The following is a 25,908-nucleotide window of genomic DNA, read 5'->3' on the forward strand; positions in this document are numbered from 1 at the left end:
GATCCAACAAATCGAATAACACAATTCGCAATACTTATTAAGCTTCCTTCAGGATGGTTTGTAAAGAAGGGCGCGTCAATCTCACTGAAACTGTTGTCACACCACCACAATCGAATCGGAAGGATAAAGAAAATGATAGTGTTTATTCCCTCCTAACTCCGGTTGTCATACCACTCCATCGTCCAGTTCCAGGTCAAATGATACCCTGATGCTCCCTCCCAACCCAATATTTATTTATATAATGAAATTATATGTAATGGAGAAATGAAATATATCAGAACATTAAATATAACATAATGAATATAAATTTATATAGATTGTAAGCCTCTAGACTAACTCGGGGAAAATCTAAGGGTCGCCTACGGAACTAAATATCACACTCACATCCAACTGCCACCTGTTAACAGCAGGAACGTATATTTTGTTTAAAAGTAAGCAATAACCACAAACGATGCACCTGAAAAAGAATAACACAAAACACATGGGGAAGCTCAAAAGCCAACGAAGTTCCAATTTCTGCACTATGAACTCCCGGACGAGGCCTGAAGACCCCTTTCGGGTCCGGGGAAAACGAGGACAAACGAAAAGGTGGTGGAATAAATTTAAAGGACTGCACTCTCTAAAAAATAGCCGCCTTTTATAACATTTTAGCTGTTTTTATTTTAACCTAGGGTGACGTCACATGCACTTACACTGGGTACTTGCGGTTTTCTGGTAGGTGGGTAGGTCGACCTTCGTAGCAGGATCATCGATGATTCGGCTGTAGCGACCAGCATGACATCGCTGACATTTCGGCGTTGTTTCTGCTGTCTCGATTGCTGGTGAATTGCCGTCGGAGCTGATGATAAGGTCGCCGTTGAGTCTACGATTAACCGGTGATCGCCGATAGAAGCACCGGTGGCAACGTGGATCAATCGGCGCAATCGACCGTTCAGAGCGCCGGTTGTGAGGCGGTGAGGCTGATGAAAACGCCGACGTCGAATCGTTGTTACGATGTGGATGATGCCACTTGCTTGATGCCAACAAGATGGCGGTCCTTCGTCTATTCTCGAGTGGCCTTTTTGATCGTCGAGAGCAATGGCGGATCTTCTGCTCCACGCTGATTCTTCCAAGAATGTCTGATGAGGATAGTGGACCTGGACGCTGATGGGGTTTCCAGTCCGTGAAGGAATCGATTCCGATACCACTGACTAACGTGGATCGCCTGGCTGGTATCGGTGACTAAAGTGGCAACTAGTCTGAACGCTCGCCGAATGGTCCGGTGCCACTATCCTTGGCTCCTCTTGGCTCTTTCTGCGGAAGAGAGTTTCGGAACTTGTCCGAATAGGAAAAAAGGCCCAGATAATGGACCTACCCAACCCATTAGTGCTATGACGTCACAATATAGGCTGTCCGGGGTTACATTATATAATTTAACAATTTAATTACCTTTTTCCTAATTTCTACGTTGGATAACACGAAAAACTTATTGAATGCAGTATCAGCAGTAAACCTAATGGAGATTAGAAAATATTTTCTTTTTAACTTTACTTTACCCTAGCTTTAATTTTTACAATATCCTTCTTTTAATCACTTTTAATTTTCACTACCTTTTAAATGATTTTAGCTACTGCCATTAACTTTATAACACCACATAAATATAAATCAACTTTTTATTTTTTTATTTTAGGAACACGCGCGCACTTCCACTTCCTACGGAGTTCACGGACAGAAGAGAGCGAACAATTCTACGGCGCCGCGGAGCGGCAAACGATATATTTCGCTGGTTCAAACCGCTGCCAACAAACAGTGAGAGTCAGACATGATTGTGATATTTAGGGAATAGGGTTCTGTATTGGGATGGAACACCTTATAAAAAAATAATCGCAAGGTGACAAAGTAATCTGCTACGTTTAATTGTAACCGCTGGTTACAAGATAAAATAGTTGCTATTCTGTAATGAAAATAATAATTATTTTACATATAATAAGATGTAGCTCTATGTTTCCTCAGCTCACAATATTAAGTGAATGTAACACTGAAATTTCAAGGTTATATTAAGCAAATAGGATGTAAATGTAAAGTGTAAAGTGTGATTTATAACTAACACGACTAACAATAAAATGGGATTAAGAGAAAAATAAAGGAAAGATCTCATCCGATATGTTGCAAAGGAATCCATGACATCACGATGATTTCGAACACAAATGTGCAAGTGTTGCTATGATCATAAAATGGTCACCGATTGCCTGCGAAAAACGCTTTCCCTAACGCAGATTTCTAAATTGAATTCCATCTGGTCTCAACAAACGCTGTTCATTCAATCACCGCGTGTGGTGAGTTGTGGTGTTCTTCAGTACACAACGAAAGGCACCCCGCAAGCAGCTAGCTATCATACAAAGAAGCTGCCCTCAACCGCTGATCGGATTCAGTTGCTCGTCGTGATTCTGTGATTGATGAGTTTTCCCTAATACATTTTTCGTTTCCACACCGCTATCATCTCCAAGAACATCGAGGACAATTTTCTACAGCATTGTTCTAAACTGGCTTCCAAGCTTCCAACCCATCGGTCATTTTCAGGACCGCAAATGACTGATAAAATAGTTCACTAAAGAGTAAGAGCTTCTATCCAAGACATACCGTCCATGATTGACTTGTACTACATGGACATCGACAGAGCACCTCACAAACAGAAATCTCAAATTGCTTCCGAATTTCAACGTATCGAACTTTTTCTCTGATATCTGTTTTATCATGGCTTTCTTGGGGCAGTGATACAGTTCAGTTAAAATACAACTTGTTCGGTCGATAGTAACAAACGTTAAAATGTCATATATTTCTCCTGGCCATTATATACACACACTCAGTTTCATTTATCTTCCTGCTCACAAAATTCTTGCTAATGGAACGATGCAAAGTCACCTCAAAATACTGTACATTTTTCACATGGCACTTCTACATAAACTGTGTTATGTCTACTAGTACCAGTAGACATAACCAGTTGAAATCATTGTTAGGATCCACTAAAGACCCAGTTAATGTTTTAGGTAAAGCAGGTGTATATAAAATAAGCTGTAATCATTGTTACAAAGTATATATAGGACAAACCAAGAGAACTTTAGCAACTAGATTTAAAGAACATATAGCGGAGGTTAATAAGGCCAAAAAGCAAAAGGAAAAAGGCCTAACATATGATTTCAAATCAAAGGTTGCAGAACACATCTTCACAGAGGACCACCAATTATCGACGGAGGACATCACGATTTTACGAACAGTATCTACACCATGGAAATTGGATGTTGCAGAAAGCCTCGAGATCAACAAACAATGTAATTCAACTTTACTCAACAGGGATCAAGGAAACGGACACACATGGTTTTTCAAGTTACTATCTAGGACACATCAACGAGTAAGCAGCGGAGTACATGTTCCTATAGAAAATTAAATTTAAGTTTACCTAGTTTCTAAGTGAAAATGTACCTGTGCTAATATATATTCGGTATATGCGATGTTTTTCTTCAGTCGAGTATTAGTACAAGACACTGAATTCATCAAGGTTAATATTTTGCTGCGTGATGTAAGGTGATGTATTTGTTAAAGCTATATAATTATAAATAAATGACGTAGATGGTTAAGGCATTACAAAGACATGAGTTCAGAAGTGCTAAAAAGACACAACATTATAAACCACGTTAGAGCTATTTTAATAGAATTGACTATCCCCTTTCTCATTTTACAGCTGCTATAATCAATTTGACAGATCGATGTCTTTATATACCACTTGAAATCACTCAAATGGGGTCGGTTTTTGATGATCGAGCTCCGCATCATGCGTAAGTGTCTCTGGCTACGGGTCCACCCTCCGTTTTTGGCCCTTCATACAATGGTAAATTGAATACAACCAGGTATCGTACTTGATCATGTCATACGAGGTGGACTGTCCACTGTCTAATAGCTGTGCCCTGCAACAATGAGCGGTATCCTTTACAAACAAACATACATACATAAGATTTGAGGTTGCTACAATAAATGTTATTGCATTGTCATAATTTGGTAAGTTTTTATTCGGGAAGGCCTTTGTCAAACGCCACTCCAGTACAGTAAGCCTCAGACAGGCCGTTGAGGCCATAATTGATAGAATGGAAATTCTATCAATGATTAACTTAAGTTTAGGTTCTTTCAAACATATCCCTTTTTATTTTTCAAACTCGAAAATTTTCAGATTTTTTGTTTGTTTTCACAGTGTTTAATGGTGCAAACATTATTACGCATACGGTAGTTCATCTCCTGGTTCAAGAACAATGATAGAATATGCCCTGGGATTTGGAAGACGTTTTCAACACAACGATTTTCTGACTTCTGATTTAATAATAACCGTTAATAATTAGGTTATCTGCGGACCCATAAAAGGCTTGTTACAAGCTTATTTTATTCATATACAACCTCTTTACACACAACAAAAATTGTAATTTATCCATCGCGCAGGCATGGGTTGCTTTCGAGAGCACCTTCAGTGAAATCACAGAGTATGGCTATACTATTTATTTTACGTTGGAATAACTGAAAATTCGAATTGAGTTTTTGTTAGTATTATATAATAAAAAGTAATGAAAAAGCCCCAAAAGAGCAATGCACGACTACCATCGCGTGGAATCTCCACTAGTTTAAATTTGAGTTATAGTTGACGTAAACAGCGAAATGGTCTACACAAGCGTGTACAACATTGCTGATTTAAGCGATGTCATGCTAAAATTTACATGAAATATCGTTAAAATGTATGCAAAATGTAGCGTTAACTACGTGTGTGCCATATATCCCAGAAATTAACAAGAACTTTTCAGACGCTTCACCCAAGAGGGAAATAACATTGAAATTATTTTAAAGCTTTATGAAAGTTAAATATTATTACTCGGATACTAAATGTAACTATACAACTAAGGCCATCAATGAAATTTTTTTGAATGGTGCGATTGTTGCCAGCAGAAGGCTTGACCATTCTTCCGGAAGACACTATTTGCTAGCAATTGTGAGAGAATGAGAGCCGAAGATCCACTTTCAGTGCACAGCAATAATCAAAACAACCAAGCGTACAAAAAACTCCAAATATCAACGTGGGGCTCTCGAGGAGGGTTGTGATGCGCTTTTTCTGATTTTCTGACACAGATAAGGAAACACTGACTGTAAGAAGGAAAAAAAGGGGGGAACGCGGCTGCTAAAAAAAACTTAATCGAGAAAATAACTTCTCCGGTGAAATTCATCAACGTGCTATTCTACTGTCGTACAGCAAGAGTCCAGAACGAGCGGAATAAATTTCAATGACCTGATTTTGGGAATAAATAAAGCGTGCTCTTCAACTTATGGTTGACTTCCTTGTTTCGAATTCCAAAAGCTTTTGTCCATTTCATTTATTTATGCCGTTCGTTGACAGCAAAAAAATCTGAATTTTACTTGTGATGTAACCATCAACTTGCAAGAAATTTTGCTTATATAGATGATTGCATACAATGTTTTCAATATTTCATAAAATTTCTCAGAACTTTACACGATTTATAATGTAAACTTGTATGTGAGGCTCCATTTATGTATAACACACAGAAATTTTAGACAAATTTTTGGAAATCCATTACTTTTCGTATTTTTTCATTTGGCTGAACATTTTTAGAAACGTTCCGCATGACCAAAAAAATCATTTTGCATCTTCAGATCACCATTTTAAATCGAGCATAAATTTTGAAAAAGGTTTATTACAAAATGTTAAGCTAATCTTCTGAAAACCGTTACTCGCAAAATGTTCGTCCAATCGGTTTGGTACCTTCCGTTGTAGGGAAAATTCTGAAACATTTGAAGAAAACAAATTTCACTAAAAAAAATTCACAAATTTTTTTTTATTTAAAATAAAATGGTAAAAATATTTTTTCTCAGAAACGAAATTCATATATATTTACTTTTTTTCGATATGCTTTAGGGGACATCCTATTGCATTAGCGGTGCCAGTGGTGTAGTGGTGAGCGTGATTACCTCTCACCCCAGCAGGCCTGGGTTCAATCCCAGTCAGCGCCGCCGGGATGTTCTGAGGCATAACATCTCTGATCACGCCTTCCATTGGAAGGGAAGTAAAGCCTGCACAATGGTTCCCCTTAGAACAAAAGTTGGCCAAAACCTCAAAATTGTTGCTAATAGGCAAAAAACAGTTGATATAGATATTTTTTTAGATGTACGAAGAAAACTTGACCATCAAGACGTCACAAAAAGGAATATAGTAGAACCAAAACCGATGCACAATAGTCATAAAGCCGTATTTAGGAAGTTTAAAATGTTTGCGCCCAAACTGTCAGTTTTAGGTATATGGTTTCTTAGAAAAAGTTGCGTCATATTTTTTGTTCAATCTTTTTATGTTCGTAAAATTAGGGCGGTCCATAAAATTGATGAATTAAAAATACAAACTTTTTATTATTTGAGATAGCCCAAAGCAGTGTTGTAAACAATTGAAGAATTCAATTCAAAGCAACTTTGTTGAAAACAGAACGTTTTTATCTCTTATGGTTCATGAGTTATGGTTTTTTTTAAACGAACAGGTTAGGTTGGCCACTAAAATCGGTTTTCTTTGAACATCTTTTCATACGTTCAGGCTATTTTCTTCGAAACAATTGCTCTTTTCAATTGTCAATATCTCAAAATGGAGCAAACCGGTTTTCAAACATTTAAATTCATTGGAAACATCGTTTTTTTTTTCAATTTTGGAAAACTGTATGAACTTTTTCTGTTTAAACCATTTAATTTAATATAAAAAACTAATATTTTTCAATAAAACTAGTCATAACTTTTCAAATAAAAGAGATAACATATGAACAAAAATATTCGTCATAAAAAGTGCTTAAAGTGTCTAGTATAAAAATTTCACGAGTTATCGAGCAAAAGTTATGATTTTTGAAAAAAAAACTCAACTATTGGAAATTGATCAAATTTGTTGGCCGAAATCAACCAATTGCGAGCTTACTTGCTATGACTATCGAGATAACAGAGATAGAGACGAACCTATTGAGAGGTAATAAAAGAGCGTACCTGTACGTTTTGTTTCAGTCCGTTTCAGGTTGTTCCGGATCTTCCGGCTCAATGGCCATGCAGGTCCATGTTTATGTCACAACCCCATTTTTTTCTGTCATCACAGTTTCTAGAGTTTTTCTAAAAACTGCTGAGTTCTAGGATCTGTTTCATGGATTGACCACTTTAACGAATGTTCTGGATCTTCCGAAGGACCGTTTCGTTGTCTCCAGGATCCATATATCGGAACCAAGACTGTATTCTGACTAATTATGAACATTTGTGCCCATTAACCTACATTATAAATCTTAAGTCACTTGCAAAACCTATAGAGTTCTCCAGATACAGAAAAGTGTGCGAGAGACCGCGCGCTACCTTTTTACGTAGTTGTGATCTTGCGTTACCTTTTTGGTTCTTCTTCTTCTTCTTCTTTATTTTAATATATGCATGTTGGATTTTAGTGTTCGTGATATTGCACTTGGAGATCTCTCTCTCGCTTTCAAAAAAATAGACGACCCATCATTCTTTTTATAAAGGAAATAATTTGCATACCATAGGAATTCTAGAGGTACCAAGAAATTCATCAATAAATGACTAAGCTATGTCATTGCCAACTTGCCGTTACACGTTTTTCGTAGGCTTCATAGGGTTACGGGATGTGATGTAAGCCTAGCCCCTCTTTTCGGCATATCAAGCAAATAATTCATTCATTCAGCAATAATATACAATAGTAAGGAAAAACTAGCACCACAACTGATGTGAAATTGTAATCCGTAAGTTATTTGCCTATTCGCATAAACGTAGGTCACTCATAGACTGAGAAAAATTTTCCTTGGTTTTCCAGGAAAAGCTTTTCGAATATGACAAAAATCGAAAGAGGTTTCACTCAGTCTATTAGTATACTGCCGTTAAACGCATAACCGTCCCATGTTCTATGCAATCCTTATGCACCGTGGGACTCTTATGCGTATAACGGCAGTATACTCCTATGAATGACCTAGGTTTTAGTGATTCTGAGTGAAGAACCACACAATTTAAAGTCGATCATGATGATGATGATGATGATGATGATGATGATGATGATGATGATGATGATGGTCCCACCTCTTACCCCTTCAAAGACTTGAGCTGGACGATTTATCTTTAAGATAATTGAATATGACATTTTAACCAAGTTGGCAAACAAAATCGAACTGGTTTCAGTTACAGATATAAATTCCCTCTAGAGTTTACAGTTGCTTCACAGCGATATAAATGTGGAAAAGCTCAGGCGTCCACCTCTTAGTTCGCCTTTTTGTCCACTTAAAATATTCATAAGTATTACAAGCAATCAAGAGTTAATGAACAATCAACAAAGCATCCTATTACACTAGCAACCCCGCAATCTGATGCTATCATAATTTTCAGCAATGTCAGGAATGCTCACGAACCCCTAACATTTGCCAGAAAACTTACTACTAACTCAAGGTATCTTTCAAATAAGCTTCAAAATTGCATTTTTTTTTTTATCAAATGTTAAATTCAGTCCGTTATCCGTCCTTTGTAGACTACTTTTTTTTTAATTGCTTTACTTTTAAATCAAATATTAATAATCCATCATCACCCTCGTGGCGAACAGAAATAGTTTTTGCAGTACTAAATAATAATTAAAAAGTCGTTATGACAGCTATTCATATAAAATAATCCGTTAGAGATAACTTCGTCAAGATACATAATTTGTCAATTCCTTTAAAAAAAATCACTGGATAACTGTTCAAAAGACAGTTTTAACGTGTGAAATGCAGTGTCTTTTAAATTCTGTAAGTGCACATTGTGCATTTCAATTCCGATTAGGCCCTTCGAACCAGAGTCAATGTTATAATAAGAGTCCCGCCAAGAGTGAAGCCAGAAGTATCGATCGAACTGTCAAGCGGGGTACCAAACAAGCCAAAGCAAATAGACATTATTGTTCCGACAGCCAGTGAACTACAAGTATTGCATTCATTACTGACAATATTTTAGTAATTTTCGAGATTATTTTAGATGAAAAACATGCCTTTGCTTTATTTAGTACATTGTGGTATTTATAAGTTATACCAAGCACTTGTTTGAACATTATTCAGGTTCTTTAATCGTTTCTGTCTCTCAGAAGCTCCGTTATCGACATGACATTTTTCACTTCTGATTAAAAGTCAACCGATGCTAATGCAAAAAATGTGGTTGCCGTTTACTATGACGAAAAATAGATCGCAAACAGTGCTGATTGTTCGCAACATTTTCTCTTATTATAACATCAAATCTGCTTTGGACTATAACTTCAAGAGCAATGTGATAAGGGTCTATGCGCCGAATGTAAACAACGACTCAAGGGATGGGTCACTCCGCACAGTGTGCCAAAAATAAGCTTGGGCACAGTCATTGTCAGTGTGTGGAACCCATGGTTACAATTGTTCTGATTACTGGCAACACTGAACATTTCTGCGCCTGCGCAGTGTGCATGTGTCAAAATTTGTTATTGATGTTGTCAAAATATAATCAATTTGAATCAAAACACAACTATGAATCTCCATCAAGTCTCATCGTTGCTTTTGCTTTCCTCCTAAGGACATGGACTCCATCTTACATTGGTTCATCGAGTTCGGATTTGAGATAGTCGCCCGTCACCGAAATGGGTGTCACACCACCGGACGCTGCTGCCACGGCAGAGGCTGACGCGACTGCTGCCGACATTTGGGTGGCCATGTTTTCAATGTTCTCGTTGCTCCACGCACTGTTTATCGTCTTGGGCGAGAAGAAGCACGTGCACGGGAATTTTGTGCCTTTGTGATCGATTGCGCTGTGGTTGCACTTTATGATGGCGTTCACCTCCAGGGCTACGCTCGGGAACTCGACCAATCCGGAGGAGGAATGTTCCGATTTCAGCGGGAACATTCGCACTTGCGACGGGCGGCAGTCCTTGGTGTTGAATGCAGTCAGCAGCATATCCTCGGACATACCGGATGGGGTATTGAAGAAGTGTTCGTAAAAGGTAGCGATTGTTCTTGGAGGCGCTGTAGTCCTTGAAGCTGATCGAATTGTACGGCAGGGTTTGGGGGTTGGTGGACTCTGAAGTTGTGCTTGGAAAATGCAATCTGAATTTTGCTACCATCATTTCCGATTGGAATGTTGTTCAAGTGCTGGATGGGAATTTTACTCTGACAAAATTTCCGTGCAGGCAAAACAGATTGAACAGCTTATCGATGATGGCTGTGTTGTTATCGAGTCCGTAGACCATCATCACTGCGCCCTGTTGCTGTGCCGGTTGAATGAATTTGGCTGGTCCGTTTCGGGTCAGCGGTTCGTTCTTCATCAGTCCGCCGTGTGTTCCGACCAGTGTTGGTTACCAGTTTCCTGACGGATGATACTCGGGTGGTGAAAAATTCGGTGCAAATCCGTTTTCTCCGCCGGCTCCCAGAAGGGCTAGTTCAGGATCATGGTTGACTAATGATTTACGGTCGTTGTACGAGGTCGGGCTTCTACCGAAGATGGTAGGATCGTGCAGCAACGGGGCTCGTCCGTTGCAGGCATCCTTGGAGACGGCTGCTTCCAATGTGTAGTCCCAACTGGAGTCCGTGTCGTTTTCGTAAACATTGAGTTTTTCTGGCTTGACATAGTCGATCTTCAGTGTGCAGCACTCGGAGTAGATGTTACAGCCGTTCAATTCAACGCAGGCTCTGGTGGTGGATTCAATGTTGACAAACCGTTTCCGTTGAACGCCATGTGATTGAAATTGAGCTTTGTTTACTGGCACACACGGGCAAGCAAAAAGGAGCGAAGGGTTGAGAAATGTCGCGACACCTCACTATACAGAGATTGCTGACAATTATCGTACGTAGTGTGCGTCCAATGAGCTAAATTACCGAGGTGAAGCAATCGATTAAGTTGTGTGAGTAAAACCCCTGTACGATACACGCAATTAGTGACGTCACTACTTGCGTTTACGTTGATTTTTTGGTTTACTAATACAACCATATTTCACGTTGCATCACCTCTCTCTGTACCTCATTGGTGTGCGTCACGTATACGTATACGCAAAATGTTTTCATCGGGAAAAAACTTCATAGAGAAAATTTTCCCGATGTAAACAAATCACTTACACAATCATACTTAAGCAATCTCTATGCTATACTTATCAGTCAGGACAGCCTACGATAATAACCGCTGTTGAAAAACCTGGAACTTTTCCTCACTCAACGTAGACTCGTACTAGGTGAAACTCCACCTGCAAGGTCCGTATTTCGGAACGAAAATGTTCTTCCTACTCCCGGGTCATCTCAGGTTTCGAAAAACAAAACAAAAATAACACGGCGAATGAGAATGACCCAAATTTGAGTTTAGTTCACTCATAATCGCCAAAAGTGCAGGAACTCAGCGATAAGTAAATTTGCCTTATGTTTTCCCAGGTTTTTCCAGGATCTCCAGGGAAAAATTCCCGAATTTGAGAAAAGTAAAGATTGGATTCACTCAGTCTATTGGTATTACTCCGAGACTGAATAAAATTTTCGTCAATTTCCTCATTTTCCGGCAGTTTTTTTAGGTTTGCCACAGGAAACCATGAGACAAATATTACTAATCGCTGAGTTCCTGCACTTTTGGCCATTATGAATGAACTAAACTCAAATTTGGGTCGTTCTCATTCGCCGTGAAAGCATTATTCACAAGCAATCAAAGGTCAGTTTAATGACTTCTCGGCATTGCCGGCACAGCTGCGACAGACTGAGGCACACTGAGAAAAATAAGTTGGCGCAAAATAAGTGTGTAGGGTGACCACTAGACTGATGCAAAAATTGAAATTTTCGCTCCACAGTGTTTAAACGGTTTCAAATCGGGTCCTGATTAGCCTCCGAAAGTTTAAACTCATTTGATAAGAAACTGACTTGGCACAAACCATTTAAAGTTCCTATGAAAATTACTATGAGAAAACAAATTTTTTTTTTTCATTGTCTTCTAGCCTTTTTACATATTGCACTGTTAACAAATTCTATTGGTATTCTTATGGGAATTTTTATCAGCTAAAACTTTGCAGAACATTGTTTTCAGCCAAAGGTCAAATTAAATACTGTATTGTGGGCAATACTGTATTCTGCAGTGTGACATAGTAGCCATGAATTTTTTCCTCTATTCTACGCACCATAAACACCAATGTTGCCGGCTGAACAGTTGATTGAGCATAATCATAAGACATCCGTACATCTGTAACTCCCAGTCCTGGAAACCCCTCCGTTTCAGTCCTGCCATCAGCAGCCTTCGTTCATCATAGTCGTTCCGGACCTGCTGTCGGATGTAGAGTATCTAATGAGACTTGATGATGGTCAGTTATTGCCTGATGTATCTGTGATTTCCAGGAAGAGCAGTCGTTCGATTCCTTGCCGCAAGCTGGACGTCGTGATCTTCTACCAAAACGCCGGTGGAATGAATTCTGATGTTGAAGAGTACCGCCTAGCTGTATCGGATTGTTGCTACGATGTAATTGTACTGTGTGGAACGTGGCTCGATTATCGAACGCTTTCCATTTAAGTCTTCGGTCCTGACTACGAGGTCTTTCGTTGCGATCGCAATCCTAACAACAGCCGTAAATCTACTGGTGGAGGTGTCCTTGATGCTGTCCGTGGCGGGTTGGAGGCAATGGCCATCGAGAACGATTCATGGAACTATGTGGAGCAGGTTTGGACAGCCATCAATCTGGGTGATCGCACACTATTTCTATGCGCTATGTACATTCCACCTGATCGAGTCCGTGACAATGAACTCATCGATACTCACTGTCGGTCAGTTTTTACAGTTATCGAAAGTGCCACTACAGTTTTTTTTTTTCCTTTGGTTTGTTTTTTTCCGTCGATCTTGTTTTCCGTGCTGAGCACCAATGCTACCGACGTGCCAGGAAGGCAGCTCCCACACCTGGACCGTACCTATCGACCCATCAACTCATGAAACGGGGACCAACGGCTTTACTTCCCATCCGAAGGAAGGCGTGATCAGAGATGCCTCAGAACATCCCGGCGGCGCCGACTGGGGTTGAACCCAGGCCTGCTGGGGTGAGAGGTAATTTTAACGCTTACCACTACACCACCGGCGCCGTTAACTCCAGTTAATGAGATATTCATTTTTGGTGACTTCAATCTGCCAGGCGTTTCGTGGAGTCCATCTCATAGCGGATTCCTGTACCCAGATCCTGATAGCTCTACATTTCAGGAGCAGGGGCTATTAGCCTTCTCGACAACTACAGCGCAGCGACACTTTCTCAAATTAACCATGTAGTTAACGAAAATGGTCGTAGCTTGGACCTCTGCTTCGTGAGCGCACAGGACAGGGCTTCATAAATTTCCTCGGCTCCTTGTGCACTAACTAAGCTAGTTCCGCATCACCCTCCTCTAATTGTCACTGTTGAGGACAAACTCGTGCGTGATCCTGCTACGGTTATGACTTCCGTAAAGCTGACCACCGTAGCATCATAGATGTATTGTCTAGCATGGTATGGGAGAACATCCTTGATCCAGATGACGTTGAGGCTGCAGCGCAAACCTTTTCACATGTCTTGGCATATGTCATTGACAGACACGTCCCGAAAAGAACTCACCACAAAGTGTCTCACCCTCCCTGGAAGACGAGAGAGCTACGTAGGTTGAAGTCAATCAAGAGAGCAGCATTGAGAAGATTTACGAAGTATCGCACGCTTCCTCTAAAACTACATTACCGTTCCGATTCAAATTTCGGACGATTCAAATTTCGGACACTTTCATTTTTAATTAAATATTACATCCAGTTAGAAACAAAGTAATAATGTTAGATGATCGTGGAGGGCACTAGTCAAAAAAATTTAAAATTTACAAGACATGTGGATCATATTCGACCGAGATAATCAACTTTTAAAAGTGTCCGAAATTCGAGTTTAAGTGTCCGAAATTTGAATCGGCACGGTATGTGAGGCTGAATCACATGTACCAGCGAGTCAGTCGTGAATGCTTTTCAAGTTTCCAACGAGGCATCCAGCGCAAACTTAAGCTACACCCGAAATCCTTTTGGAACTACGTGAACGAGCAACGTAGGAAATCCGGCCTCCCATCGTCTATGGAATTCAACGGAGAAGTTGCTGCCACCGTTCAGGATATATGCCACCTTTTTTTCGAAAAGTTTGCCAGTGTATTCACTAATGAAATACTAACTGACGACCATATTAACCTGGCTGCCAGGAACGTTCCAGTAAATGATCAAACGATGGGTGCAATTGATGTTAATGCAGAGATGATTTCTAAGGCCGTGACTCTGCTCAAGTCATCCTTCAATCCTGGACCTGATGGATAAATACCGAAGAATTACATCGATAAGTGCCATTTCGAAGCTATTCGAGCTAGTGATTATGGAACCGTTGCTGTCCCATTGCAAGCAGTATTTGAGTGCTGATCAACATGGGTTTACTGTCGGCCGCTCTACAACCACCAATCTGCTGTGTCTCACATCGTACATAACCGAAAGCATGTCGGATCGGGTTTAAACGGACGTTATTTATTCAGACCTTTTCGTAGCATTCGACAAGTTGAACCATGCCATTGCGATTGCTAAACTCGGCAGGCTCGGTGTATGCGGTAATCTTCTGAGTTGGTTTCGATCATATCTTACCGGTCGGCCACTAAAGGTTGCCATAAGAGATTGCAGATCAACTAGCTTCTTTGCCACATCAGGTATACTTCAGGGAAGCCATATGGGACCGTTAATTTTTATACTGTATTTCAACGACGTGCATCTGGTCATCGAAGCTCCTCGGTTATCATATGCAGATGACCTCAAAATCTTCCTACGAATCTGCTCCATTGCTGACTGTCACTTTCTTCAACGTCAGCTGAATGTATTCGCTATAGTTGGTGCAAAATGGTAGTGAACCCAGCCAAATGCTCCGCTACTACCTTCTAACGAAAACAACAACCGATAATATTTAGCTATGACCTGCTTGGCTCGACAATCGAACGCGTGAATCAGGTGAAAGACTTGGGTGTGATCTTGGATTCGAAGTTTTCATTCAAGCAACACATTGCATATGTTGTTGAAAAGGCGTCAAGAACTTTAGGGTTCATTTTTAGGATAGCTAAAAACTTCACTGCTATCTACTATCTAAAATCTCTATTGTTCGCTTGTTCAATCGACGCTTGAGTATTGTTCAGTGGTTTGGAACCCAAACTACAACAACGTTGCCAAGAGAATCCAATCTGTTCAACGTTGCTTTCTTCGTTTTGCGTTGCGTAGATTGCCTTGGAATGATCCGTTTCGATTACCCAGTTACGAAAGCCGTTGTCAACTTATCGACCTAGAACTTCTCCCGACTAGAAGAGACACAAGCAGAGCCCTAACCGTGGCCGATATCCTGCAAGGAAGGGCAGATGGCGAGGCTATCCTGAGGCAAATTGACCTGAATGTTCAACCCCGACCGCTTTGTAATAACCTTATGCTAAGACTGCCTCTACGTCGCACAAATTATGGAGCACACGGTGCGATTTGTAGAGTGCAGAGAACATTCAACAGAGTTGCATCTGTTTTCGACTTTCATCTCTCCCGTGATGCGCTTCGTCGAAAGTTTTCTTCTGTTCTTCGCCGGCAGGAGTAACTGACTATAAGATGTATGTTTTTATGACCATGCTTGAATGTATTTTTTTTACCATAGTTGCTAAGGTTAACATCATTGGGGCTTCATCCAGCCTGTTGATGTAAAACAACAATAAACAAAAAACAATAAAGTAAACAATAAACATCAGTGACTTGAATCATTTATAATTTTTGTTCCTTACATTTGATCGAGTAGTGGGCTTGAACAAAGTTGTAGCTTAGAAAATTGTCAACAAGCTCATCTTCTAAATTAGAGTGAACTGGTGAATTTTGAGATAGATATGAACCAAAATTATGCTTTCTCCATAGTAATTGCCAAATAAACTTCAAATGGTTTGTGCAAAGTAAGTTTCTCACTAAATGAGTTCAAATTTTGGGAGACTAATCAGAGGGAGACTAAATGGAACCGTTTGAGCACTGTGGAGCGAAAATTTCAAATTTTGCATCCGTCTAGTGACCACACCTTGCAATGACTTTAAAAACGATTGCTCATTAATCACAACACACCCAAGCAAACTTACTAAACCATCTGATAGAGCAAACTTACAGATGCTGGTGTTGTTCCCTGAATGAGTCTTAATTCACGAGAAATCGACAATTAAAGCCATTGTCTACGTTTGGCACTTAGAACCTTTTCACACGTTGCATTAGATTTGACTTGACAGTCCGTTATATGTGGAGTCGTGAGATGATCTATTGGCTTTTATTATGATTCTGGTGGTTTTTGTTATCTGGATCAACCGAATAGAAAACATTATCTTTTTCTTCCTCATCTGTTCTTACACGAGAAGTGAAAGTGACGTCAGCAATTCGGTTACAATGAATGATAAAACGTGGAAAAGAAGCGCGATTTAACATGCAGAACCATTGTTGATCGAGGGTCATCTTTGGTAGGACGAAATTGCATCCATTTATAGACCCAATTTTAGTACAGTAGACCGATATTACATCTCCGTACCTGGAAAGTACCTGGAGAGTTTTACATGTTTCAGTCGTTGCAAATTAATATCCAAATAATAAGAATATCTAAGCTTGCATTCAAAGTGTTTTTTATGTTACTTCATACGCGAAGTTAACGATTTTCAGAGTTGGTTGGAAATGCTAACATGAAGCTTTAGTGTGATGATTTATTAGCTAGAGAATGATCTTTAGAAGAGGGAAGGTGGATAGTTCCGTTAGAGTATGGCAGTATGAAAATTGAATAGAAGTTGAAAATGAGCGAAGGGCCATTAAAGCGACAGTTTTCAAGATAGACGCACATTTTTGCCTAGCCCGTACGATGTACGCGGGGACTTGAAGTATGTCTCCAAGTCTACAGGCAAAAAATGTGCGTCCCTCTTGTTGCTCATAAACTGACTGCGGCTGTGGAATAGTTCTAGCGACGTTTTCATCACTACCTAAAGCCCCACGTTTTGCGAGAGCATTTCCAGTCGATGGTGTGTTATAATGCAGTTCTTCTTTACCCAACTATTGTGTTGCTCCTCTCGTCATGACCAACGTGATCATCTCAGAGAGAAAGCAGTAGGGTGGTTGTTGCGTGCTGTACCATCATCAGCATTGTTGACGGCTACTCCCGCCTTGAGTTGTTACATTCAAAGTGTTTTTTTATGTTACTTCATACGCGAAGTTAACGAAGTTAACAGGCGTTCATGGATTTGGGATTTATTTCATGAAAATGTTATTTACTCGATCACGTTTACGGGAACTGTGGGAAAACGAAGGGACCGCAGAATTCATCGAGTTATTGAAAATATCGTCTTGTGGAGAGTTGACTCTATTTTCAAATCCATCTTGCCCCGCCCAATAAGTTCAAGAATTTGGCGCCTCTTTCATTGTGTATTTTTTTTTCTCTTTTTCGCTTGCAAAAATATGTCACAGGTGCTGCTTTGAAAGTGATATTATCGAAGGAGAATGAGGGGTGTTTGACAACATCATTTTAAAGCAAAATATATATATTTCAGTTCTTTTCCATAAGTCTAATGTACAACAATTTGCTCCTGACTCATTTTCCCATTCATGTTCGTGTTTCTGAATGTTTTTGTTGTTGTTGCTGCACTGTCTGTCTGTCTTTTTATTTGGTTTTTGTATAACGTGTCCATCCTGTGTGTAACGACTGCAAGTTGCATGCTCTTGTGTGACGTGTGTGTGTCAATGTGTCTTATGCTACGATGCTCCTTTCTGTCTGATCATAGATAACAAACTTTTTATTTTACTTTTTCCGTTTTTGTTTTGTTCTAACTATGATAAGTATTTATCTCAGCTTATATTTATGTGTGTGCTAAGGAGTGAGTGAGCTAGCTTTCTCAAGGTCTGGGGGTTTTTGGCGCGTGTGACTATGTGTGTCGGGTATGTGTCCACAATTTTATCGCTAACAAATTGTGTTTTATTACCCGACTGCAAAAGTTCACTAGAATCCCGGTTTTGCTTCTTCTGCAGGTTTTGTTTGATTTCGTCGTTTGGCGTTTGATAGTTTTTCGTTTTGTTCTTTTTTGGTGACGATTCAGTTACAGTTTGTGTTGAAAGCGCAGCACAGTTTTTCCATTCCTTGTTTATGTCCTTAAGAGTAATTTGTATTTAGTTGATTGGTTTAGTACCTCTTTTACTTAGAAAGTTGTGTTAATGCATTACTTAGCAGTACGTTTTCTTGTTGTCGTGTGTGTGATTATGGTACATTTTATAGCTCTTGCCAGATTTTCTCTGTATTTTAGATATCATACAACGATAAAATTTAGATTAGTTTAACACCCACATTCGTTTGTCTTAAGTTTTGATTATCTTTTTTTGCTGTTGTTGTGAATACTGCAGAATCTCACGAAACATTCTTCCAATTCTCAATATAATTAAGCCTAGTTTTTGATTCTACATAACCAAACTGAAACAAGCAGTGCATTGTCCAGAAAACAGTGGAAGATAAAAACTAGCCAACAATAAAACTAGCTAACATGACACCTTGATTGCCAATTATTCTCCTGATACGGCTGGCGTCACGAAAATAGCAAATTCGTTCGCCCGAGAATGCCTCCGAGCACAAGTTGACGCAAACGTCCGACCAAAAGTTATGCTTCTCGTTCCTGCATTCATCATAACCAACTTCCCTTCCCCCTTCCCATTCCTGGAAACAAATTTATAACAGAAACGAAACTTTGTTCTAGTTTTTCATTATCGTCACTCCTCCACCGTGCGACACTGAACCGTTTAGTGGCCGACATTTAATTGACTGTTATCTAAAAACACTTTTCCGTTCAAATGACTGTGATAGACGGCGAGCGAAAAAAAAGAAATCCTCCACGTTGATTAGTTTTAATACTTGTTTCATAGCTCACAACACCAGTTCAGTTAATAGGTGATTCTACCTTATCTCACATCTGCTGCTGCTTCTTCTTCATCTTCTTCGTGTTTCTCCCCTGACTTATTCGGTTACGCTGCTGGTTTATTGGCTTAATTTTTACGTAAGGCATTAACGCTATCAAGTATCATGTCTCCTTCAACATACTTTGATCTGCCATATCCTGATAATAATTTTACAACAACCTCGACTCGGCCTCATCTCACGATGCTGTGGCATCTCCATTGATCGTAAAAATTTACCTATATCTTCCACTATATATGTATAGCATTTTGTGTTTTTTACTCTGATTAAATGTACAAATTGTAACATAACTACCTTTACACTAGGCTTGCCGTGTAAAATCATGAGCAAGCGTGGAAAACCATCCGGCTCCGGTAATGGCTTCAACGTCCCTGCCGGAGTACCAAACAGAACGATAACATCAAAAAACTAATCCCTCGTCCCATATATCCTAATCCTAAACATATTCAATACATTAACTTTCTTCGTAGTTCATGGATTCATCCCTAACGCAACATCCAACAAACTGCACCGACCGGTTCCGGTAGTCACCGTCACTGTCGCGTCAGATGGGTCACTTGGAATGCCAGTGGCAGGACAAGCGACAGCCAACACCAACTATTATGGGTGGAACCTATGCAGAGATATGTGGAGGGAAGGAAACACGTGAGGGATGGTGGGACCTTTCTGGCAAAATTGATTTGCTTACCGCTGTTTTTCGGACGGTTCGCTGGCGATCGATCTCGATTTGATTTGGAGCTATCGCTGGACTTCTGCTCGGACCGGTCCACGTCGTTCAGGATGGACTGGTATTTGTTTCCTGCGGAGGGGAAGGAAAGTGTTGCAGCGTTACATTATATCATTTTACAAACGAGTATAGGTTATTCTGCCGAAATTATGCATGGACTGATAAAAGAGCGTTTCTTGGACAGAGAACAATACGCTGTGAATGTGCAGAGATATTTTACAGAATGGGTCTAACCAACTGACACCGCTATCAGCACGGCCACACAGCTTATACAATATTATATATTATGCTTAAATATGAATGAAATGTTGTGTGACTATAATATATCAATATATCAGAGTTGGTTGTAAATCCATGCACACTAAGATTTTGTTTCCGTGTTCGGTAAATGTTACCGAAATCAGAACAGCGTAACGTTCGGTAAAACTTTGACCTTCATTTTAAAGGCAATTGAATTTTAAAATAATTTCAAAACATGTTCAATCTTGTTTAAATTATTAAATCTTGTCATTTTAGTGGAGATTTACTTTCAAAGTAGCTGAAAAACAATTGAATTGAATTTCATAAATTTTACCGAACAGTTCAGCTGTTCAGATTTCGGTAAAAATTATCGAAGTTGCCGATATTTTTTAAGAGTGTAACATGAAGCTTTAGTGTGATAATTAATTAGCTAGAGAGGGTAGGTAGATAATTCCGTTAGAATAAGACAGTATGAAAATTGAATATAAGTTGAAAATGAGCGAAGGGTCATTCATGCGACAGAGCAAATTAAATGCACACTCTTTGTCTAACCCGTACGATGTACGCGGAGATTTGAAGTATGTCTTCAAATCTACAGGCAAAAAGTGTGCGTCTGCCTTTGCTCAAATACTACGTGTGGCTTTGGAATAGTTCTAGCGACGTTTCAGCACTACCTAAAGCCCAACAACATTACTACCTCAAATGATTACTACCTATATCTCAATATAGTTATACACACTTAGTTTTTTCTACCGAGCTCGGATGTGCAAATCTCGGCAAAAATTTTTTTTACTTAGATCTCAGAAAACATTTCATTTGTTTGCTGAGATTCAGCTAAGCATTATCCAAGACTCAGCAATCAAATGTCGCTTTTGCTGAAATCTCAGTGAAACTTATTTTTGCCGAGATTTGCACAGCCGAGCTCGGTCGTAAAAACTAAGTGTGTATTTCATCAACCGTTTCACACAATATCAAAGAAAAAAAATATTCATCACTACCCATTTCCTCATCACTTTCAGAATTGTCGCTTACTTCTGTTTCACCATCGGTTCATGCATCGGTAGATGGAACTAGAAGAATTTGAGCATCTTCGGAAAAAAAGCAGTTTGACTTGTTTTGGAAGGGGTCTTATTGTTGATTTTTTGTTTTTTTTTAATTATAGTCACTTTAACGCTCTTGGGTCATTCGTGACTTGTCCGGGGGTGAGATTTGAACTCGTGACTTTGGCGTGAGCGGTATGCTAACCACTACGCCGGGGTCGCCCCCTAGCCCCCATTCTTATTGTTGAAATTAACGGGTCAGATGATTCAAGCAGACGAATCAGAAGGTCGATGTTTGTTACTGTTCGGGAGATTTTTCGTGTATGGTCCATCCGAAAGCGCCTGATGTCTTTATTCCTTGACTCCTGGGCCACCTCGGATAACTGCCCAATTGGCACAAGAAAAGATTGTATGATCGTCGAGCCATGGATAAGTATTTTATGCACCGTTACAGGCAAATAAAACCTCGGGTATTCTTCCACGAGCATAAGTGCGTCCGGATGCTAATGTCTACAATGTTGAATTGCAACGGTATAGAAGTATTGGATTCAGTCCCGTTATTTCCGCAGATTTCTCCCATTCTCGAAAAAAAACACTGTCATTTGATGTTCCAGAACCTCCAGACCTTGGCTTATCAATATGTAAACCCATTTCCATGCGGAACTTCTGTTGAATAAGTTTTTTTTTCGCTCTCATTGTATCACCGTCCGGTCTTTTGGCCTGCCACTTTTTAAAGTCGATGCGGTAAGCCAGGTGTATAAAATACTCAAAAAAACGTATTCATGCATGAAGCATGAGCTCGAACTGAAGTACTTCTTCGTTTTCCGTACGCTCCTTTACCTGAGCTATATTATTCATCTGCGATGTAGCAGCACCGCAAATGTAGCATCTCTGTGATGACTGCATCAAGGCAACTGCATTACATACCTTCCCGTCCACCATGGTCATCAGCATTTCATATCTATAAAGCAAAAAGTTCTAACATAACAAGATCTTAATACTAAACTAAGTTTTTTCTAGTAACGAAATCTCTGCCGTTTCAGTAACGAATTGTATACGGGAAGGCCGGCAATATCTAGTTGAAACGGGTCGCTAGTTTTGAAATAAACATTTTCCTCTGGTCTCTGCCTTAATAGGCACGATGCATGTAATAAAGACATGTAAATCAGAAAACGACCCATCATCACCTATAACAGTAGTTATTCAAAAATAGAGGCTTATCATAACGTTCTGGCATACACAGGGGAGACACCAGAATCGATCAAAATATTGGTGGTGGTGGCGATATTATACCACCCTCACCAACCTCACATGTAAATTTCTGCTTGAATTCATTATGCGATAATCTGCCGTCGAATCCCCACTTGATTGTAAACACAACGTTGAGAAGCTCTTCATCACTGATGTTCGGTAGTGTTTCGGAAACCGCTTCAAAAATTCTAGTAGATGTTCTTTTTTTCTTTAATTTTTCAGTTTAATTTTCACAACAGTTTCAGTCATGGTTATTGCATCAGGGCAGCAGTCAGAATTGTATGATATATTGGATAGATGTTCGCATTCCTCGCCTTAGCTTCTTTTTGAAGTTTTGTGTATTGCGACTTTGTTAAGTTAGTATTCAGCATCACCGCCAAAGTCTCTTCTGGTGTATATTGTACAATATCGAGTTTGAGCGATGTTTTAAAACTCGACAGTACTTGTTCCGCTCGCGAAGGAGTTGCCAGAATAAAGTCTCTGATGAGTGCCGATTCGTCTTTTCTTTAAGATTATCGAAGCTTCATCTGCGCAGCAAAGCAAAGCTCATCTGCTTCATGTTCGGCCCGCGATTTGGCCGTTTTTTGCCGTTTCACACTGTCTATGCTTTTATCAAAAGGCAATACTTTTCGGTCAGGTCATTGAGAATTGGAAGAAGATGGAAGCTTATCACGTATAGCTTGAGGCAGTTGTACCGGATTATCAAAGTATGCCTCATTATAGCCAAACACATTTTTAGTTGTGCGGTTATGTTTGACTCATAGCTTTTGGAAGCAGTGACAGATGCTCTTGACATATGCCTCTACTGCTGAAACGACATCTGGCATGATGTTCATATCTATTTTATGAACAGCCATTACCTCGGAAGCTACACAGCCTTATTTTTTGTTTTGGTTCCCTGCGGTTCTCCTCCAAAGATTAAACAACTCACGTTTGTCAATAGTTTCTAAATATTTAAAATAAAACACATATTTGTATTTCGTCACGTTTCAAATAGTGATCAAAACAAATTGCACTTATCTGAACCAACTAAAAATATATTTCAGAGCTCATTATCGTAATTCTATACAACCACTCACGTTCGAAAGCCATTGGATTTATAAAAAGCCGGGACTCAAATAGTGGGAGGAACAAGGACCAATGTTCATTCAGTTAATCGGTTACTACAACAAACATCGAGAATCACATTCCGGGAAGAACAAGGACCACTATTCGTTCAATCAATCGGTCACTACTACCGATACTGTGAATCACCTGCCGGGGGGAACAGAGACCAATCGTAGTTCAGTCATTTTTTTTAACTACTGTAGACACCGGGACTCACCTGCGACAAGAACCACTGTTTATTCAGTCAACCAATCACTACAATAGACACTATTTTTTTTTCAACTCTTTATTTGTTTCAAATTCTAAATAAATTACATTTAATTTTATCCTAGGTGCTGCAGTTACTACAGTATTATTATAAGTATTTTTACATTGTTCCTGTCTTGGCAATTCAGTATTTTAAACAGGTTTTTTAAACCTGCATGTCAGTATAACAATTGATATTTTAAAACTAAAAACATAAACTAAGGCTTATCTAAGTATAAAGAGAATTAATTGTTGCAATTGAGGATTGCAACGATTTTTGCCGGAAATTATTAATTATTTTGTTGGACATTTGTGCTAAAGTCTCAACATTCGAAATTCTATGCACTTCGGTAGTACTGTACCAGGGAGGCAACTTCAAAATCATCTTCAGAACTTTGTTCTGAATCCTTTGAAGTGCTTTTTTTTCCTGGTAGTGCAACAACAAGACCATATTGGCACAGCGTAAAGCATGACCGGTCTAAAAACTTGTTTAAATATTAGAAGTTTATTCGCCAGGCAAAGTTTGGATTTCCTGTTTATAAGAGGATACAAACATTTTAAATATTTATTACATTTGGCTTGAATGCCCTCAATGTGATCTTTAAAAGTTAATTTTTGGTCAAGTATTAATCCAAGATATTTCACTTGGTTTGACCAGGAAATTGGAACCCTGTTCATAGAACACTACTACTAGGTTTCAAAAAGGAAGCTCTAGGCTTATGTGGAAATATTATAAGTTGAGTTTCGGAAGCGTTGGGAGAAATCTTCCATTTTTGTAAATAAGAAGAGAAAATATCTAAACTTTTCTGCAGTCTGCTGCAAATAACACGAAGACTTCTTCCTTTAGCTCCCCTGAGGAACTCCTGCTCTAACAGGTAGTCGATTAGATTTGGAATTTTGATAATTTACCTGCAGAGTTCTGTCAGTTTAATAATTTAGAACTAATTTCATAATGCAAACTGGAAAATTAAACTTTTTCAATTTAGCAATCAAACCTTCATGACTGTCGAATGCTTTTTCTATCTCTAGAAGAGCAACTCCAGTTGAGTGGCCTTCAGATTTGTTTGAACGAATTAAATTGTTAACTCTTAAGAGTTGATGAGTAGTTGAATGTCCATGGCGAAATCTAAACTGCTCATCTGAAAAAAATTGAGTTCGTATTGATGTGAAGCATCATTCTATTTAAAATTATCTTTTCAAAAAGTTTACTAATTGAAGAAACTTTTTGGACGGTAGCTAGAAGCTTCAGCTGGATTTTTATCCGGCTTCAAAATTAGAACATCTTTTGCATTTTTCCATTTATCAGGAAAGTCTATTATAATTGAATCGAATTTAACCTAGCATTTTTGGTACTGAGGCAGCTCTTGCTTCAACTATAGAAGTAGTCAGAGATTCAAGAGCATAATTAATTTCATCTTTGGTTTGTAAAGGAATGCTTGGATCGAAGTTATATAGCATAAATGTTCGATATTGCTCCCAATCAGCTCTATGGTAATTGAAAATAGAGCTGTTGGGATTACAAATTATTTCTTGGGATATTTTAAAAGTTACTGGAAGGTGATCAGAACCGAAGTCAGCAAGGGTAACACAACTGGCTACAAAGTTGAGATGAATTAGTTAAGACCAAATCAATGGTGGATGCATTTCTTGCAGAAGAAAAGCATGTTGGTCTGTTTGGATATTGAATAGTGTAATAACCTGCAGAACAATCATCAAACAGAATATTACCATTCGAATTGCTTTGAGCATTATTCCATGAGCGGTGTTTTGCATTAAAATCACCAATAATAAAGAATTTAGACCTATGACGGGTAAGTTTCTGAAAGTCACCCTTGAGAAAATTCTTTTGCTGGCCTACGCATTGGAATGGCAAAAAGGCAGCTGTAAACGTAAATTGTCCAAATTTTGTTTCAACAGAAACTCCCAAAGTTTCACAAACTTTGGTTTCAAATGAAGAAAGAATTTTATGTTTGATTCATCTATTAACAATGATGGCAACGCCACCACAGGGTCCATCAACGCGATCATTTCTATAAATTAAATAATTTGAGTCCTTCTTAACCTTATGGCCAGGTTTAAGGAACGTTTCAGTTATAACAACAATATGCACGTTATGAACTCTCAAAAAGTTAAATAGCTCGTCTTCATTATCGTTAAGAGATCGAGCATTCCAATTTAAAATGTTTAAAGTTTTAAAATCCATTACTGAATTTCAAAGTCATGACAATATTATTAGCAAATTTTACTCCAGTTTGAATATCATCAAACATGGAGTTAGATTTAAGCATATCAGA

The 25,908-nt window shown here is 39.1% G+C and overlaps 1 protein-coding gene across 1 annotated transcript in view; it reads right to left on the reverse strand.

Moving 5' to 3' along the window:
- Nucleotides 1-17,640: 17,640 nt before the first annotated feature.
- The window catches only part of LOC135706560 (lachesin-like), a 269,244-nt gene continuing 260,976 nt past the window's right edge, over nt 17,641-25,908 (reverse strand). The window contains exons 9-10 of the mRNA XM_065228210.1: nt 19,692-19,802; nt 17,641-19,616 (exon numbers count right to left, since the gene is read on the reverse strand). Of these exons, the coding sequence (XP_065084282.1) occupies nt 19,537-19,616; nt 19,692-19,802 (191 nt within the window). The 3' untranslated portion in view covers nt 17,641-19,536. The remainder of the gene's footprint in view (nt 19,617-19,691; nt 19,803-25,908) is intronic.

This window comes from Ochlerotatus camptorhynchus, unplaced genomic scaffold (assembly GCF_037179485.1).
Source record: "Ochlerotatus camptorhynchus isolate MF236.1 unplaced genomic scaffold, CSIRO-AGI_Acam_v1.1 ptg000284l, whole genome shotgun sequence".
Classification (NCBI taxonomy): Eukaryota; Metazoa; Arthropoda; class Insecta; order Diptera; family Culicidae; genus Ochlerotatus; species Ochlerotatus camptorhynchus.